General features: G+C 46.7%; 2 protein-coding genes across 3 annotated transcripts; one reads left to right on the top strand and one right to left on the bottom strand.

Moving 5' to 3' along the window:
• The first annotated feature begins 1150 nt into the window (after positions 1 to 1150).
• paqr9 (progestin and adipoQ receptor family member 9) lies at positions 1151 to 4888 on the top strand. The gene has a single exon (XM_084487633.1). It carries the CDS (start codon positions 1750 to 1752, stop codon positions 2926 to 2928), a length of 1179 nt encoding a protein of 392 aa, XP_084343759.1. The 5' UTR covers positions 1151 to 1749; the 3' UTR covers positions 2929 to 4888.
• Positions 4889 to 5526: 638 nt separating this feature from the next.
• On the bottom strand, positions 5527 to 19349 carry aco1 (aconitase 1, soluble). 2 transcript variants are annotated; one of them, XM_084487042.1, is made up of 21 exons: positions 19220 to 19349; positions 17975 to 18140; positions 17365 to 17533; positions 16861 to 16998; positions 16546 to 16615; positions 16224 to 16407; positions 15886 to 16025; positions 15109 to 15280; positions 14563 to 14663; positions 14241 to 14357; positions 13632 to 13791; positions 12951 to 13086; positions 12444 to 12528; positions 11725 to 11881; positions 10969 to 11093; positions 9838 to 9942; positions 9034 to 9176; positions 8547 to 8694; positions 8287 to 8409; positions 7387 to 7572; positions 5527 to 6707 (listed from the first exon to the last, which is right to left on the bottom strand). In XM_084487042.1, exons 2-21 carry the CDS (start codon positions 18078 to 18080, stop codon positions 6591 to 6593), a joined length of 2682 nt encoding a protein of 893 aa, XP_084343168.1. In that variant the 5' UTR covers positions 18081 to 18140; positions 19220 to 19349; the 3' UTR covers positions 5527 to 6590. The 2 variants fall into 2 exon arrangements, with proteins under 2 accessions (XP_084343168.1, XP_084343169.1); XM_084487043.1 differs by having other exon boundaries at positions 17975 to 18090; positions 19220 to 19238.
• Positions 19350 to 19744: the final 395 nt, after the last annotated feature.

Genomic DNA, 19744 nt, shown 5'->3' with positions numbered 1-19744 from the left:
CTTGAACCTATACGGGCAAGGAAGCGTGACGTGACATCCTGGATTGTACAAAATATACATTATTTATCACCAATGTTTTATATCTTTACAAATTCATATTTATATGTATTCGGTATTACGCTTGCGTCACTGACTACCTCTGTAACGGATGACTATCAGCCATACAGTAGCCTACTACAATGTTACCAAAACATGATATAACTGTGATACAGTGTTATACTAAAACATGACGGTTTTTTCTGAGCCATACAGTTGGATAACAATATAAAAATATGTATTTTGTATTTGTATTTTTTATTTTTATTATCACGCCTAACCTGGGGACACACCCCGGGTCGGTTCGGTTGTGTTCAACGCAACATTCCAGTCATCTCTTAACGAGCGTCCCATCAAACGGAGGAGGCCCCCTTCAACTCCCAGTCCGCTCGCATCTTTTGCTTTGCAGAACGTGACGTCAGTGACACAAGTTACCCCTATGCAAATGAGGTTCGCTCTAAAAGCAAGTCCTCGCTCGACCGCTGGCTCCGGGTTTGAAGGTTTGGAAAACGCAAGCGAAGACCGGGACGACGCGCAAACAACGCGTTGTAGTAGAAGGGAGGATTAAACCCAGGGAGGACGTCCGCCGCATTCTAAGCAGGGATCTGGATCACAGACGAGGCATGAATGACCTGGCTGGCTTCAGCCCACTACAGCTTTCCTCTTGGACGTCGACAGCTCCGAGAGAGAGGTACTGCATGTGACAGATAAGCTGTGCGTCCCGCACCGAGGAGCCGTTCCGCTATTTTTTCGTCGTCAAGGACGACAGAGGCAATAGCGTGTGAAGGACTCGCTCCGAGTGGTGAACCTATCCGTTCAAGGAGGATACAGCGCTGTGACTCAAGGGCAAACGCCGGCTGGACGCCAACACAAACTCCAAAAGAGCGGTTCGTGGTGACAAATAGACTGTGCCGGTGCGATCTACCTCTGTGGTGTATTTTCTTCCTTGGTCGTAAGAAAAGATCGATATCTACCCTGCAACCTCATCGCTCTTTTTTTTTTTAAATCTTCTTCAGCTTCCCTGCCAAGAACAAATCGAGTTACAATTTGGCAGTCAGGGCGACGCGTAGGCCTACACCGGGAAGGACTATCATGTATATTTAAAAGGGACGATACGGGGTAGGTCCTGGCAATGGCAGCTGACAGTGCGTGCCCACATGACCTACATACCGGCAGAGCTGAGGGCTGCTACACTGCTGATTCATGTTATACAAATATATTTGATGCAAAATCAGACATAAATAGACAGGCGTGACTAACACCAGGAACAGTATATGTGTATTTTACTTAAAACAATTCAAGCAGGGAATGTTTTAGGTCCTATACAACGCAACATCAAACCTGGTCAAACCTGACCATTTCTGTGGATAATTACATTAACAGGCTTTTTAAAAAAGCACTCACATGTGCTTTATCACTCACGTGATAAACAAATTACCTTTGGACTGAAGCGCAGCAGATCAAAAGGTCTGAGAAATAAGGGCCCACAGGGCACTATTACAGCAGGGGGTAAAGTTCCTTTTTACGACCCGGGAAGCCTCGACCAATCACCCGGCTCAGACAAGATAGAAGCTCATTGGCCACTGGGGAGCCAAAGCCAAAGTCTCCAGACGTAAAGCAATAACTCCTTAAAAAGCGCATTACAAGAACAAACACATAATAAATATATATATATTATAATAATATAATTACACGTCGCACATCGCAACCGCCATGTTCCTCAATCACCGTGACGCCCCGCCCCTCCTGGGGCACGCCGACGTGCCCCCGCGCGTCACCGAGAGCTACATCCTGACGGGCTACCGCTTCCCCACCTACACCCTGCGCCAGTGCCTGCTGTCGGCCCTCCGGCCCACCAACGAGACGGGCAACTTCTGGACCCACTTCCTGCCCGTGTTCGTGTTTGCCTACCACCTGGCGGAGGTGTTCTGGTGGGACGGGGCCCCGCCCCCCGGCGACCCCTTCTTCTACCCGCTGTGGAACTACGTCCTGGGCGTGCTCTTCCTGCTGGCCGCCAGCAGCCTGGCCCACCTGCTCAACTCCATGTCCCTGGTGGTCCGCGAGGTGTGCTTCTTCGTGGACTATGGCACCATCAGCGCCTACACCGTGGGCTCCTCCCTGGCGTACTACTACTACATCCACCCCCGGGCGGGGGTCCTCGAGACGGGGCGGGGGTGGGCCGCCAACGGCTCCCGGGGCGAGCCGCCGGCGCCGCCGCCGCCACTGCTGGCGTCGTACGGGATCCCGGACACGGGCGCGCTGTTCGAGACGTTCTACATCCCCAGCTCGTGCGTGGTGGCCATCATCTGCATCCTGTCCTGCTGCAACACGCGCCAACGCTGGCGGAGGCACCGCTACCTCATCCGCACGCTGGTCTTCCTGCTGCCCTTCCTCGTGTCCTCCACGCCCATCTTCTACCGCCTGCTGACGCGCTCGCCGTACCCGCCGGCGTCCGCCGCCTTCGCCTCGTCCGCCTCCATGGCCGAGTACTTCTACCGCCACTGCGCGTGGCTGGTGGTGTCGGCCGTGTTCAACATCAGCAAGGTGCCCGAGAGGCTGGCCCCGGGCCGCTTCGACATCTGGGGCCACAGCCACCAGTGGTTCCACTGCTGCACCTTCCTATCCATCCTGGACGAGCTGCACATGATCAAGGCCGAGGTGCGCGCCGTGCTGCTGCGGCCCATGCTGGCGCTGTCCGAGGAGGCCGCCGCCGCCGCCGCGGTGACCGCCCTGCCCGGCCCCACGGTGCCCTCCACCTACGGGGTGATGCTGCTGCTGCAGGCCACCATCGCCGCCATCATCGGCTGGTTCTCCTGGCACGCCGAGAGGATCTACGGCGCCGAGAGGGACCAGCTGGCGCGGCGGGGTCCCAAGGGCCACAAATGTCACTGAGGATCTGAGGAGTGCCGAGCGAGAGACACACACACACACACACACCCTGCCGTGCGCACAACAATTAATTTGTTGTGCTCTAATTATTATTTTTTTCCATGACAAGTTGCGAGGCGATTGAATGGATCTTTAACGCGTGCGTGCGGGGACACAGACACACACACAAACACACACACAAAACGGTGCACTTTAATTTTCAATTAACTATGCAGCTTTTGGTCCCCTGGTATTCCGACCAGTCAGAGAGACGTTTCAGTTTCAGAGTTTTTGTCAAGGGAACTTTGCACGGACAGCTGAATGAAATGAAAGGGAGTTTGTCGTCAGGCATAGACCGTTATCGGACTCACTTGTCCCTTGAGCAGGGCACGTCCTATTTTCATCCTCAAGGGTTTGAATGTTGGGAACAACAGGAATGTTATGTGGGATGATGCAGTCGACAAGAAGACTTTTGTGCTGCAGTGGAGTCATGTTACTAAAGTGTGTTGTCTGAGAAACTGCTGTTCGCTAACATTAGGATAGTATTAGTTATATGCATTTTAATATAACTTTTAGATTTTCCTTTGGTGCAATCGTGATATTTTGACATTTCTATTAATTATGAAATAATTTGTTGCCCGATGGTTTTTGACTATTGTGCTCACTTCCCTAATGCTGTTCGAGTTCACAAACAAACAGCAACACAAAGTCTAATTTCACTTCCTCTCTCTTGCCCAAAGGGGAAGTGAGATAGACTTCATTTCCATTTAGCCGTTTCCACGGTTGCACATGCCCCGTTATTAAACGCATTGAGCAGCACATGGTGGCATGTGTAACCTTTTAACAATGCTAACCTATTGCGTTAACATGAGTTTCTTTGTTTCCATAGTGCAATGAATCAATGTATGTTATGTTGTTGTCCAGAAAACCTGTGATTAATGTTGGACACAAACGAAAGGCCAGAAGTTGAAAAGCTTCTATTAATAGATTGATGTAATTTGGCATGTTTTCTAAGGGGGTTGGGATGGAATAGCAATATTGTTAAATTTTTGCATGTAAATTGCAAAAGAAAAATACATTGTGTGTCCTATTTGCCCAGGTTTTCCCTTTCTATATCACTGTTTGATTCAAATTGATTGCACAACAATATTCCAAACAATCATCTTGAGTTGTTCGTTTGTCAAAGAACCACATGTTTTTTGAACCATATGTTGTTATGTTTGTTGGGCATCCTGTTATAAGGCACTTTAAAGCTTGTCGAAATAATCTTTTAAGAATGAACCTTGCAAGTACTGTAAAAACAATATTTCATATTGTTTGATATTGCTGTTGAACCTTGTTGACCTCAGAGTTTTACCACAATGTGTCAACATGGGTCCATATTATATGGATTTTGTGATAAGAGGATATGTTTTGGAAATTGCTGTATTGTTGAAATCATAAATGTGATGTTGAGACCTTACAGGTCTCAACATCACAGCTGTTGTTGCTGTTGTGCAATCTTCTGATTGACAAACTATAAATGCCTACCTGCTTGGTCACCATTTCTAAAAGAAAATGGACATTTCTAAATTATGGTTTTTGCTCAAAGCTGTGATGAGATTTCATTTGTTTACCCTTAGGAGGATTTGAGTTGGTTCACAAAAGTTGTCTGGCTTTGCTGCAACCTAGGGATTAGACATGAAAACCTTTGAACCAATGTTGAACCCAAGGACTTGAACATATGGATTATCAACCGGTGCTGAGTATGGCATACGTCCAGACGACAGACTGCTGTACTTTACATTGTAATGTACTCAGGAAGACTAGAAAATAGATCAGTCTCAAAATAGTCTCAAATCTTTAACGGATGAACATAATTAAAAGATGTGTTGTCATGCTGAAAATCAATTAATCCATATTTTCATTGCCGTGTACAAAATGACCACTAGGACTAGATCACTATTGAATTGTACATTAAATAAATATGCAAATTCTGACACTGGTGTGGACTATGCTCTTCTTTACTGCATGGGGGAACACATTCAAGACTCTGCAGGCAGTCACAGATTTGATCCTTGAGTCAGGTTTGAATAATTCAAATTTGAGTCTCACCCAAGCAAAGATTTGCAAGTACCTGTCAGCCACAACCTGCGAGTGCCCGATAAGGAAGTAGCTTAATTTGTTTCTTTGTTGTGAAAAGCTCAGTCAGGATTGGAACTACGAAGTGAAACTGGAAACCCGTGGACCGTGACAGTTAAAACAAGCTAGGTAAAAAGGCTGCGGTACAGCACCACCTTACGTGCGAAACCATCAAATCGTTTTACTTCAGCGTGCGAAAGTTGGTACTTAGCTGTACATGCTCGCATGTACCACAAGAGGGCAGAAGAAACACGGTTATTTTAAATAACTACTGCATTGCCGTACATCGACGGTTAACTAAACAAATACAAACATTTAACGGAACAATATGAAGAAAGAATAAACGTATTAGTAATTCAATTATTAAAACCACAAGTAGCAATTATGGGTTTATATTAGACGTTTAACCTTTTAGATCTCATGACAAGCGTGAACATATGACATCTTTAATTGTATTTATTTGATAGATTACTTAGTTAAAAAGGAGTCCATGCAAGATGGTATTTGTAAATCAATTTTATTTCAATAAATCCTATGAACGACATGATAAATATTGTTAACAGCGTTATCAGCGTTAACATCTTTTCATTTAAACTTTTGTTTTGACAATCTGTTAAGGCATCCATACACACACACACACACACACACACACACACACGCATACATAAATTAACGCCGGAATGTGCAAGGGTAAATTGACAAAAATGTTAACCGATTAATGGATATGGATTACCTTAAGAAACTAACAAACCAAAAATCTGAAACCACCACCGACAAAGACAGGGAGGAAAAATTGAAAACCCGAGTACCTTGTTTTATAACAGGAATGTTTCCAGGTCCATTTTACCCTAAACTTATAAATCATGAGTTAGGACACCGTCACAGTGTTTGTTTATATATAGCAATTCATTTTTAACTAAGTCCTAGTAGCAAAATCATGGCAATCATACTTATTATTAACAATCTACTAATGTAAAACAGTGTGATCCAGTCGCATGATTCAGCTACAGTTTCTGTTGGTTCTCATAGCCTGGTTTTTAAGTTACATTTCCTCCAATTCAGACTTAATCATGGTGCCACGATGAGCACACACACACACACCCCCCCTATCCCCTGATTGAGGGATGGTATATAGTATTTATGTTATAGGTTTGAACAAACTCTTGACACATTTGCAAAGTTCCTGACACTTGTCTTGATTGGACGTAAAACTGTTCAGTTGAGTGAGGATGTGCGTATGTAAACTAAATTTGTCAGCAGCACTGAGCAATCTGTGTGTGTGTGTGTGTGTGTGTGTGTGTGTGTGTGTGTGTGTGTGTGTGTGTGTGTGTGTGTGTGTGTGTGTGTGTGTGTGTGTGTGTGTGTGTGTGTGTGTGTGTGTGTGTGTGTGTGTGTGTGTGTGTGTGTGTGTGTGTGTCTCTCTCCTTGGACGGCTCTTTAGGTAGCATCTCAGAACAACATGGCTGTTTTTTTTTTCTCCTCAAAATTAAACTCCAGATAAGCGACTTGAGATGCGTTGGGAGAACAGGACTCCCCTCCCTCCAGCTCTGGCCGTGCTGTGAGCTCTACTTCCCAGACATCTTGCGGATCATGTAGTTGAGGATGCCCCCGTTGAGGAAGTACGTGAGCTCCACGTCCGTGTCAAACCTCATCCGCACCTGGAAGCTCTTCCCCGTGTCGAGCTACGGAGAGGAAACCACACAGCGAGAGAGCTCTTCAACAGAGCTCTAAAACCACACGACCAGAGAGCTCTTCAACAGAGCTCTAAAACCACACAGCGAGAGAGCTCTTCAACAGAGTTCTAAAACCACACAGCGAGAGAGCTCTAAAACCACACGGCCAGAGAGCTCTTCAACAGAGCTCTAAAACCACACAGCGAGAGAGCTCTCTATTAGCCTGACAAAGAGGAATGTGTTTATTCAATCATTACACTGATCGCTGATTAATGTACAAAATTAGTACCAACAGCAGGGATTCATTAGGTAAATATATTCTCCCATCGTGCTTGCTGTGCCGCAAAGATGTCTGGTATGTGTTTCAATCGGCCCAGTGCACTACCAATCAAATTGTATTTAGCTATTTTAACGACGCCAGAATACTGAAAAAAAATAAAATAATAATAATAATAATAATAATAATAATAATAATAAAGACGCATGATGCAAAAGCCTAATTTCCAGCGCCCCATCCGAGGACCCAAAACGGCGCCATCGCAAACATAGCGTTGGTCTAGCGTGAAACACCGACCGCAAGAACTGCGCATCCTCGTCGTCCTGACGTCATAACCCGGGGACTGGGGAATTAAACGGCACGCATTCCGAAACTTTCGCATCTGTGGGGGGCGAAGCGGCGGCGGCGTACCTTGACGTCCACGAGCATCCTGGGCGTGAGCTGCTCGGGCATGGCCACGGAGTAGCGCTCGCGGCCCGTGAGGCCCAGGCTGTCGGCCGTCACCCCGGGGAGGTACTCCAGCGGGATGACCCCCATGCCCACCAGGTTGCTGCGGTGGATCCGCTCGTAGCTCTCCGCCAGCACCGCCTTGATGCCCTGCAGCACGGGGCGGGAGAGACAGGGGTCAGAGACGGACAGACAGACAGACAGACAGACAGACAGACAGACAGGCAGGCAGACAGGCAGGCAGACAGACAGAGAGACAGAGCGAGCTTTCGAAAGGAACACGAGGGGTTGGAATTTTGATATCTGGAGGCGCCGAGGGTTCTAGAGGGGGGGGGGGGGCACCTCATAGGGCAGCATCCTCGGGGGTCTGTTTTGGGATTGGTGCTCCAATCTCTCTCACACACACACACACACACACACACACACACACACACACACACACACACACACACACACACACACACACACACACACACACACACACACACACACACACACACACACACACACACACACACACACGATGAAAGGGGGGCTTACGGCTACACTGCAAATACTGGAGTTAAGTCTCCACCAGCACTATGCCACTAAGCCTTTTGCGGCAACCTTTGAAGAAAACAAGTAGAGGCATATGACCCCTGTAGGGAAAGACAGGGAAAGTCTTTGTGATCGTTTTTTCATCCACTTAAATTATTACAAATTGCAAAGCCAAAGATGCAGTCACACAGCTGGTGCAAACATTCCAGCAGCAATGTTTGCACCAGAAAGGTTTAAGTCCTTATCGGCCCTTTGGTGAGCTCTGCCTGGTGAGCTCTGCCGGTGCTTTGACTGGAGGCAGAACGGCCCTTCAAAGACGAGACTCACCAGTAAGAAGGGGCCCTTCGCCGCCCAATCCCTGGAGCTGCCCGAGCCGTACTCCTTCCCCGCCAGAATCACCAGGGGGCTTCCCGCCTGCTGGTACCGCTCTGCCGCGTCAAACACGTCCAGCTGCGCCCACACAGGAGGAGGGATCAATGAATGAATGAATGAAAGAAATCATGCAAGGGCGCCCGGTAGGCGACGCCTGGTACCAATGAACACGCAAAAACCCGGAGTAGGAATAATAATGGGAATAGTGGGAGCACCGTCTCTCCGGAGGGCAGGTGGAGCGTGCGCGGCGCCTGCTTGTTGAGGAACTTGTTGAAGAGGCGGATGTTGGCGAACGTGCCCCGGGCCATAACGGCGTCGTTGCCCCGCCGCGAGCCGTACGAGTTGAAGTCCCGCGGGGAGAGCCTGTAGTGGGGGGGGGGGGCGGACATGAGAGACCGCTCAGCCAGAGCGCACACACATTCACACACCCTGGTGGACGGACTTTAACCTTGACATGGGTCGGACTCTTGACTTGATCCCGACCCCCACCACACTGACTCCCCCCTTCCCCCCTCACCCCCCCCCCACAATGTGGCGGTCTAGGTGACTCACCCCTTCATCACCTCCTCCCCCTCCACAGTGTGGCGGTCTAGGTGACTCACCCCTTCATCACCTCCTCCCCCTCCACAGTGTGGCGGTCTAGGTGACTCACCCCTTCATCACCCACCTCCCCCCTACAGTCTGACAGTCGGGGTGACTCACCCCTTGTCGGTGAGGTAGCGCGCCGCCGAGCTGCTGCGTGCGATGTTTCCGGCCGGAGAGATGTGGTCGGTGGTGACGGAGTCGCCCAGGTTGAGCAGCACGTAGGCGTCCGTGATGGAGCGGGGGGGCTCCAGTGTCATGGTCTGCAAGGGCGGAGCACAGGGACGTCGGGTTTACTTTACCGCGGGTTATTTACAAACGCTTCTTCCTTTAGCAGCTGCCATAGGTAGGATTCAAGGTTTTGACGATTCTGGGACCAAACAACCAAGAAACGTCCCCTCCCTCTCTGACTCCTCCCTCCATACATACATTTCCTCGCCATTAAGAAGTGTCTAATTTCCCACATGTACATACACCCATTGTTTCTCTAATGGTCTTGCTGAATGCTCACAAGGTGTCCTCCCATGATCATGCTCCATTAAACATACGGACATTGCCATGAAAGCACCAAGAAACTGTTCCAGATGGGAGAAAGACAGTGGGAAAAATTGTGTATTTATTTGGCCAGTGTGACAGACGCTTTATAGTATGTTTCATATGTGACATCATATTTTAAATGAGAACATTTGTATTGAGTTTTCTGAAAATCCCATGACCTCATTTTTGTTTACTTTTTGTATTTTTGATTTGTCCTCTATGTTGAGTGTGAAATATGTTCATAAATAAAGAAGTAAAAAAATAAAATAAAAACAGTGTTCCCCCTCTATCAACCCTAGTAACGTACTCAAATCTAGGGACAGTGGAGGCACTGAAGGCCGGATGGGTTACTGCCGGTCGGTACCTCGGCCACCTTCACCCACTCACCAGGCCGCTGAAGAACGGGGGGGACTTGATGTAGGTGGACTTGGGGTCCCAGGGGTACAGCTTGTCTGACGGAGCGCTCAGGTCGTTCCAGCGCTCGTTGACTTTCTGCAGGAGGAGAAGACGTTGGATTTAGGGGGTCTGGGTCACCATAATGGGGCTGGGCGACCACATCTTGGAGCATCCTGCATTATAGACCACACAGTGGGCTGCTTAAATCACAGGAATGTGTTGAGGTTGTTTTTTTTTCCTTTGAGATTAATGGTAATTGCAGAGGCTGCCATACGTGTCTAAGTCAGCCACAGCCTTGCCTACTGTATTCCAGGAAACACAAGCGCTCCTGCCAATAGAGATTTGCAGTGTATTGTAGTTAGGGCTCAGTCCATTTATAACAGCGTTTAACACCGTTGGAGCGAATGAGACGAGTGAGATGCAATCACTTGCCAGGTTACAATAATAAAACACAGGAGTCCCAGCTAAAGGGTTATGCATGTTGAAGTGTATTAGAGGCATGGTTGATTCTTCATGAACACAACACAAATAACACTGACTTGGGGAGGTATTTACACGTAAAGCGTGTGTGAGTGTGAGCTAGGTATTAAGATACAAATCCCACCTCATACCAAGAGCCACTCATGCAGGATCCAAAATTAACTTGAGGAATTTGTCTTGAGTCGAAAAATATACCGGCCAAGCAATTGTTGGTGTCAATGCAGGAGGCTTTCACAACACATGCCCTTCATCAAAACTATTTATATTATTCTTCACCCAGAGCCATTAGACATTATTAAAATGTTTTGCATGTTTATATTGTTACGCTTACCGCTTTCAGACTTTTGAACTCTTGTTTCATCTCCATTCACCCTTGAAATGTTACAGATCATTTAAAGCCAGAAATACAGTTAAGCATCAGCCTTTCAACAGCCAGCATTCACACCGCAACCTCTTAGGAAATGGCTTTTTTCTAGTTCTAATATTCAACACTGCATTAATATAACTGCAACGTGGTCTGATTGTTCCACTATCAGCTGGTGGCAGATGTCAATGTTGCAGCCTGCATTCACGAAACAACTAGTGCCCAGACACAGGGGGGGGTAAGAGTCTAGCCCGGGGGACTGAGGGACGGGACACTACCTCGATCTTCTCGTAGACCTCTTTGAACATGGACGGGATGACGAACTCCCTCTCCACGGCCTGGATCTCCTCCCTCGTGGGCCAGATGTCCCTCAGGAATACCTCCTTGCCCTGGGCGTTCACCGCTGCAGCCCGCAAGGAGACCACAAACACCACATGAACAATACGATACGCAAGTTAGCAGAGCCACAATTCTGGTCCTCCAACACGGCATCTGAAGTTGTCCTCATCAATGTAACGTTTTATTGCATAGTTTGAAAATATGTTTAAAACTAATTTTAAACCTCAAACCACAACTTCAATTGAAACCCACTGAACACGTCATACTGTATGCGACCGTTTGGAAGACGAGGAGAAGAAGAGGAGAATGATTGTATTCAGGACGCACTCACACTAGGCCATCTGTGCCGTGCCCGTTTGCCCCCTAAAGTCTAGATGGTTTGGCTAGTGTGAGCAGGCCATCCGTACTCAAGTACAGTTCAATTCCGTGGCCTCAGTACACTTCGGAGAGGTGTGCTCAGGCCACGGTACAGATGATGATCCGACACACGCACACGCACGGATACGCAACCTATATGTACAAGAGGCAACCGTACTCAGGCCAGGTTGAGATTGCCTAGTGTGAGCACAGGCCAATCGTACTGGAGAATGGTACAGGGACACTTTGCCTAGCGTGAGTGCGCCCTTAGTGCACTTGTGTGCCGATTCTAAATGCATGTTTTGATTCTTCTGCATCGTAATCCTTTCCCAACCCACCGATGGGTTCCGTGTCGAAGTCGATCCGGACGGTGCCGGCGATGGCGTAGGCGATAACGAGAGGCGGGGAGGCCAGGTAGTTGGCCCGGGTGTTGGGGTGGACACGCCCCTCAAAGTTCCTGTTGCCCGACAGGATGCCCGCGGCCACCAGATCCCCCTGGAACATGAGCGCGACATCATTGACGTGCACAGGTACACACACACACACACACACACACACACACACACACACACACACACACACACACACACACACACACACACACACACACACACACACACACACACACACACACACACACACACACACACTATACCACTCCTTGCGACATGAAAATTTGACCTCCTGCTTTCGTCACACAGTCACTGCCAATTTAAATAAATGTCTAAAGTTTTCTGGGCTCATACATTTTTTCACAGGTTCAGAGAAAATATGAATGAAAAGATTCTGCTTATGGATTTTGAAAGTGCATTGAAAATGTAAATGTATACAACATTTTTTTTTTAAATATATTTCACAAATTGAACAATGTTCAATTTAATTAGTCCAACATAAAATGGTGCCCAGAGAACCGTGTTTGTTGCCAGTTCATAAACACACAACATGAAAGCCATGCCACAACAACTCAAGTCCCAACGATAAATCCCAAATGAACCACCCCTTCAGTTACAAATTCCCAAACAGCAGAACATACAAACACCTTCCCTGGGTTCAGTACCTGGGTAATGGCTTCCACCACCGGCTCAGGCAGGGGCCCACTGTTTCCTATACAGGTCATGCAGCCATAGCCCACCACCTCAAACCTGAGGAGAGAGCAGAGAGGAGGAGCACGTGATGCTAGCAGCTCTGGGTCTCCAAACTAAACAGAACCGCTTCAGTCCTGTCAGACAGAAGGACCTGTAGAGCTGTCCTGTATTCATAATCTGCTTCTTTTTTTTTTTTTTTAATATAAATTAGGATTTACTAGTGCTTAGTGACATTAAAAAGAATAGAATACTGATAAAATAACAACGTAAATGCGATAAGTCAATAAGTCAGGTAACAGCAGAACCAAATCAAAATAAATGAATCATAATAAATTTGAAATAAATTACAATAAGTCTATCAAAAAGAGCATTGTAAGAGACACCCAGAAAAGCCATGCTGATTTAAAAAGGAAGAAGCTCACCGACATTAGAATACATGGGTACCACTTGCGTGGGCGTGTTTCCCGTCCCGGTCTTACCCCAGCTTGAAGAGGTAGTCCATGACGCCGCTCTCCTTCAGGTAGTAGGTGACCACCCCGCTGCCCGGGGACAGGCTGGTCTTTATGTAGGGCTTCACGCTCAGCCCAGCCTCCACCGCCTTCTTAGCCAGCAGCCCTGCACACAGAGCATGACGGGTTTAGGATTGATAACATGATGGAGTAATCATTATTTTGGTGAAATATAAGTAACATTTCTGCAGGTCAATACAATTAAGCCTGCTTAAATCTGCCCCTAACTGTACGATAGCCTACCAGAAACGCAATCTAACTGGATGTCATGTTAAAAAATTTCCCAGATGGATAAAACACTAGAGTCGCTGTTTAGAATAGCATCCCACTAGCTCTTCAAATTAGTGGAAAATTGTAATCAATAAATCAAAATGTTGGTGAAACATTTTTGACAAAGTTCCATAGTGAAGGCTTTTTTTTTTTCACTATGGAACTTGTTTCACTCACATTTTCATAATGAAAAAATATAAAAAGCCTACAAAACAGGCGCTCGCTGAGATTTGTGCAGGGTAATAAACAATCACTTCTGGAGTTACAGAACCAAGCCAAAGAACACCGGCAGAACCACAGTTCCTGATCAAGGTTACGAGACTCAACCCCCACATGCAATCCCCTCCTGCCAGACAGAGGGCCCCGGGGCCCCTCAGGTACCTGCTCCCAGCATCACGGAGGGGTTGCTGGTGTTGGTGCAGCTGGTGATGGCGGCGATGACCACCGAGCCGTGGGACAGGGCGTAGTCGTTCCCGTTGAACTGGAATGGCACTGAGGCGTGGTGGCTCTCCGGGGCCACCGCAAAGCCTTTGAAGCCTTGCTGATGGGGCCGAGGAGAGGCATAGTGGAAAGCTGTTAACCACACACTATAACATGTGCAGTAGCTTACGGTGTGGTGCCATGTTTGCTGTGCGCTGTTGCCAAGTTTGCAGCAATGTTAAAAAAGGTTTGGCATGATAGGCCGATGGTGATGTTCTGTCATGTGACATATGGCCAATATCAAAGTAGCAGGTAGTGCAATGATGCTGTCGAAGAATAGTTTAAAATGGGATTCATTTATCAAACTTAGCCATAAAAAAAAAAACATGGATTAAACCTCATGATACTTGATTAGGTTAGCAAATAGATAAGACGATTTACAAGTTAATAAATGTCCCAAGATAGATCAAGAATTACATAGATACAAGCAAAGGGTTAGGGTGCCAAGTATCGCCATCTTGGATCCGGGGATTATGAGGGGGGAGAGGGGAAGAGGGCAGATGTCCTCACCTTTGCTGCCAAGCAAGACTCAAAGTCACTTTTCATGTCGGACACGGCGATCCTGTCCTGGGGTCTTTTGGGTCCACTGCAGCAAGGCACCACCGCGCTCAGGTCCATCTCCACCACCTGGGAGGGGGGGCAGTCCCGTTATAGAAGCACCTTACAAAAAGCACCATGTGTGTATCATGGGCTCCATTCCGAGTGTTGATGCACAGAATCGACGTTCGATTTTTGTTATGGGACAATGTGTGTTGGGGAGGACCTTTTTCAGAAACTCTTCGAACGGCATATTAGTCTTTGTATAAAACAGCATAAAGGTTAAAGCACTGACCTGTGTGAAATCGGGGTCCTGGGATACGTCGTTATAATCTCGGAACATGGCCACCGCTTTCAGGTACTTTGTGATGTAGTCCAGTTTCTCTGCATCCCGACCTTCAACAGAACATGAACAGGTGATATGACCGAGGTTAAAGCAACATCAGAAGACACCAGTCACTAAACACTGAGCATCAAAACACCACAACCCCCCTTCTCATTCTAGTCCTTGAAGTGAGAAACTTCATTAAAAGGCTAATGTTTTTAAAGGTGACATATTAAACCACCAGGTGTGAGTGTGATGAGCCGTCACAAGCCGTTTCGAAAATCTGCCTCTTCTGACATCACAAGTGGGCGTGGCCACCTAGATGTGTGACGGATAGATGAGCAACGTTTGCTACGGTCCACTGTAGCATCACACCCACACCTGGTGGTATAATATGTCACCTTTCAATTGTATCCTTTGTTGACCTTTATTTTATTTTAGACCTGTCACCAGGGGTTCAGTTTGAGATGACAGAATGAGTGACACCACAAACCCCCAGGGGTGTGCCTTGCTCACCGGTCTGCTCCAGGTACTTGACGCTGACGTCGTCCACGGGGAAGAAGGCGGCCGTGGCGCCGTACTCGGGGCACATGTTGGCGATGGTGGCGCGGTCGGCGATGGACAGCTGGGACACGCCGGGCCCGAAGAACTCCACGAACTTCCCCACCACGCCCACCTGCCGCAGGTGCTGTGGGCGGGGACAGGGAACACAGAAAGGGGCGTGGGTTTGTGTCTCTTAGTGATATGGGTGGGGCAGACGGTCTTGTATTGGGCTGGACCCCTTGACTTAAAAAGATGACATATTAGCCGTCACAAGCCGTTTTGAAAATCAGCCTCTTGGTGTAATATGTCGCCTTTAAGATCTTCTTAGTCGATGATTGGCTTGAAATGAAGACGAAAGAGTCGACGAGAAAATATTGGAATGTCTCGTAATCGTCACACTTTTAATGTGACTATTTCAAGATATTTTTGGTGGCATCGGAGAATGGTTTGAGCTGCAGATCTGAGAGGGTGTTATAAAATAAACACTGTTGACGTTGTGCTACTTCACCAATACTACAAAGCTGTAATAACGCCTTTAAAATATAATTTTAAAAGCAAACGGAGAAAGTGGGCCGCCTTTTAACTACGTCAACAAAGCAGTTCTGAATGTCAGTGTCAGAACCCCCAGGAAGGTGAAATTGTTTTGCATTACATCACATCCTTCTACTGACGTACATGGACTAACAAACAAGGTAAAAGTCAAAATAAGAGATGTCCTTTAAACATGTGTAATGCAAGAGGGCAGGCTACCTTGGTGACCGTGAGCACAATGTCTGTGGAGGTGATGAACTTGTCCGGTGTGCCGTACAGCTTGTATCCCACGACCTGGGGCAGGACCATGCTGATTGGCTGGCCCAACATGACTGCCTCTGCTTCAATCCCACCAACACCTACAGGGATTTTTTGATGATTTATATGCATAGTTTCACCCAGATCAAGTATACAGAAAATGGGTTGGAAAGCAAGGCACCTAAAAAGCCTGTTTTACACTTTTTTTTTTTCCACTCATTAAAATTTATGATCCCTCACAACATAGCAATCCCCCTCGATAACTCATCCATAGCCGGGACTATATATAAGGACCGTACCCCAGCCCAGCACCCCCAGGCCGTCGATCATGGTGGTGTGGGAGTCCGTCCCCACCAGGCTGTCGGGGTAGTAGAAGCCGTCCTGGTTGAACACCACCCGGGCCAGGTACTCCAGGTTGACCTGGTGCACGATGCCCGAGCCGGGGGGGATGATCCGCATGTTGCGGAAGGCCTTGGAGCCCCACTGGGAGAAAGAAAGAAAGAAAGAAAGAAAGAAAGAAAGAAAGAAAGAGTGTTAGCCGTTAACAAATCCCCAATGGGTCGCATATGCGCATATGCACGGACAGCTGTGAGGAGACATTGAGTGCTCAGGATGGCTTACTTTGAGGAATTGAAACCTCTCCTTGTTCCGGTCGAATTCCAGGTCCTGATTTTTCTGCAGGCTGTCAGTCCTGTAAGAAAAACAAATGACCTGGTGACTCTTTTTTCTTTTTGTCTCATCTGCCAGTCTGGAAGCCCGGTAACCTTATAATGGTGAGATTTGTGACAAAAACGGCTCATCACACTCACACCTGGTGGTATAATATGTCTGGTGGTATAATATGTAAAAAGGTGTATGAAGAGTCAGCCCAGTGTCCCGACTATAGGAACCTTTAAAGGAACCACACATCGGCTCTCCTAACCAGCAGCGCCTTACTTGCGGTTGAAGTCCACCTGGATGGAGTGGTCGATGACCAGGTCGGCGGGGCACACCGGGTTGATCTTCTCGGGGTCGCCCCCGAGCTGCGTCACCGCGTCGCGCATCGCCGCAAAGTCCACCACGGCCGGGACCCCGCTGAGGAGGGGACGGGAGGGGGACGTTACTCTCCCTGAACCCCGCCTGGTACATTCAATGTTCGATCGGATGGAAACTAGCATTTCTAGGCTCAAAAGACCTAGCTTGTTTATTTTTAAAAAAAATAAAAGTCACAAACAAATGTGTTTCGCCAACCTCAGTCCTATCCTAAGCATTCAAAAACAATCTTCATATTTGCGCTACAAATATGAAGAAACACAGTGACCCACGTGAACTCATCCTCACTCAAAGCATCATACATGCATTCATTCATTCATTTATTGTATAGATCTGATCCCTTGGCTGCTGAAAATGCCACCCCCCCCCCCCCCCCCCCCCCCCCAGGCCAACACGTCAGTGCCTTACGTGAAGTCCTGGAGGATGACGCGGGACGGCCTGAAGGGCACCTCCACCGTCTGCGCCTGGGTGAGCTTCCAGTTCAGGATGCTCTCCACGTCCTCCTGCTTCACCAGGAAGCCGTCGCAGTTCCTCACCGCCGACTCCAGCAGCACGCGCACCGAGAAGGGCAGGCGTCCTACGGGTGAACAGGGACCTACGTGAACTCATGGTAAATGGACTGCATTGATATAACGCTATTTTTATATCACGCTTTTTGTAATCACCCAAAAGCGCTTTACAATATTGCCTCATATTCACTCATTCATGCACACATTCACACACCCACGGCGGCGTTAGCCATGCAGGGCGACAGTCAGCTCGTCGGGAGCAGTTAGGGGTAGGTGCCTTGCTCAGGGACACCTCGACACTCAGGGCGCACACTAGCCGAGGATCTAACTAGCAACCTTGCTGTTACCAGCCAACCCGCTCTACCTCCTGAACGACTAACCCCCTAACCCTAACCCTCATCTCAACTCATCCTCACTCAAAGCATCATGCATGTATTCATTTATTTATCGATTGATTTAATCCCTTGGCTAGTGAAAATGCTCCTAGGACACAAATCCTGTCCCGTTACCATATCTGGGATCTCCGAGTTTGGAGAGGTTGAAGAAGCGTTGCGTGGGGTCCTTTGGGTCGAGCGCCTCCACCAGATGGAGGAAAGGGTTGGTAGTGCCAGACATCCTTCACAGGCTAGGAAAGGATGGTAGGATTCAGCCAAATCTCCAGCACCTGGTACAAATCTAAATTGAAGGAGGAAATTTGAACAGGCAAATATATATATATATATATATATATATATATATATATATATATATATATATATATATTTGCCTGTTCAAATTTCCTCCATATATATATATATATATATATATATATATATATAGATAGATAGATAAAATAAGTAAGTAAATAGTTAAAATAGGTCCTTCCTCTATTTGAATGTTTTGAACATCGCTTTCGCAGCATGCCCATGTTATTTATCATCCAGAAACGTTGACATTCTAAGAACGCTATATACAATTAGAAAAATATATACTATGTTTGCCTTACATAATGACTTAGTTTTATTCAGAAATATACGAATAACCAATCTATATATCATAGTAAATCACATAATTACAAAAGGTGAAGTTGAACATACATCTCTGTTACACTAGTAGATTTTCACTGTAACCAAGAACAGAGATAAGAGAGCTGTGGTTGACCCACAAGTCATTCGGCAAAAATGTTAATGTGCATTTCACGGTCCAAAGTCAAATGATCATACGAGGCACCGGCCCAAACGCCTCAGCCTAATCGCAACATTGCCAATACAAGTTTGTTAACCCAAGTTTAAAATAACTTCAAGAGCAGGTGTTTTATTAACCCAGTTTCGGGGTTTTAAGTTAAAATAAATCAATTATTATTTATTACAAGTTAAAATAAATCAATTATTATTTATTACGACTCATAAAACAGTGTTTTATGAATAAATAAATAAAATAATAAAACAGTGTTTTATGAGTCGAGTCTAATGACCAGATGAATGTCTTCCTATTCTACTGGGAATGCATATGATTGCCACTCATTGACAATCAGTTACAACGTTTGATATAAATGCAACAAAAGCTTTGTAACTGCGTGCTCATGGGACATATATCATAGGACATATGGCTTTTATTTTTACTTTAGGTATGAAGACAAATTGAAAAAATGATCTTGATCTAGCTAGCAACATCCCATCCACCGCTAGTGACAAGTGCAAGTATGAACCAGTTTTATATTAATACCATTTACTCGTTGCACGATTATGTTAAAAGAAAAGTTGACATTGACTTACTTAAACTGCAAGGAGGAAAAGGCACCACACACACTGTCGTGTCGTAACCAATGGTCCAAACCAAATTGCACAATCTAGTGAACTCAAAGGAATAGTTTTTTTATGTAACAATTTTTCCCGAGCTCTTCCTGGTTTGACACATACTACTTCCGGTTTCAGAGTTAAAGCGCTTCTTCCAGAAGTGTGGTTTCAGAGTTTAAGTGCATTGTAGAGAACTCTCTGGTAACGCCATTATTTAGTTACAAAATAAAAATCTGAAGTACCAGGAGGAGATCAGATCCCTGCAAAAGCTCTACAAAATCATGTTTGTTTACGCACACAAAAGCGTAAAAAAAAGATTTAGTAAAACGTTTAACGATGCAGTTTATGCACGTCTGGCCCTAGTACCTTGAGCTGAACCCAATTTGCTTTAAATTGGCATAGCCTACACTAGTCATAAAATATCCTGCTTCACAAGCAGCAAGAACCCATTAACCGGGTCAATGTATAGTCTAGCACCACCCATTTAGGTTACAATAGATTGCC

This window comes from Micromesistius poutassou (genome assembly GCF_964030765.1).
Source record: "Micromesistius poutassou genome assembly, chromosome: 23".
Classification (NCBI taxonomy): Eukaryota; Metazoa; Chordata; class Actinopteri; order Gadiformes; family Gadidae; genus Micromesistius; species Micromesistius poutassou.
This window is presented reverse-complemented; position numbering and strand designations above follow the sequence as displayed.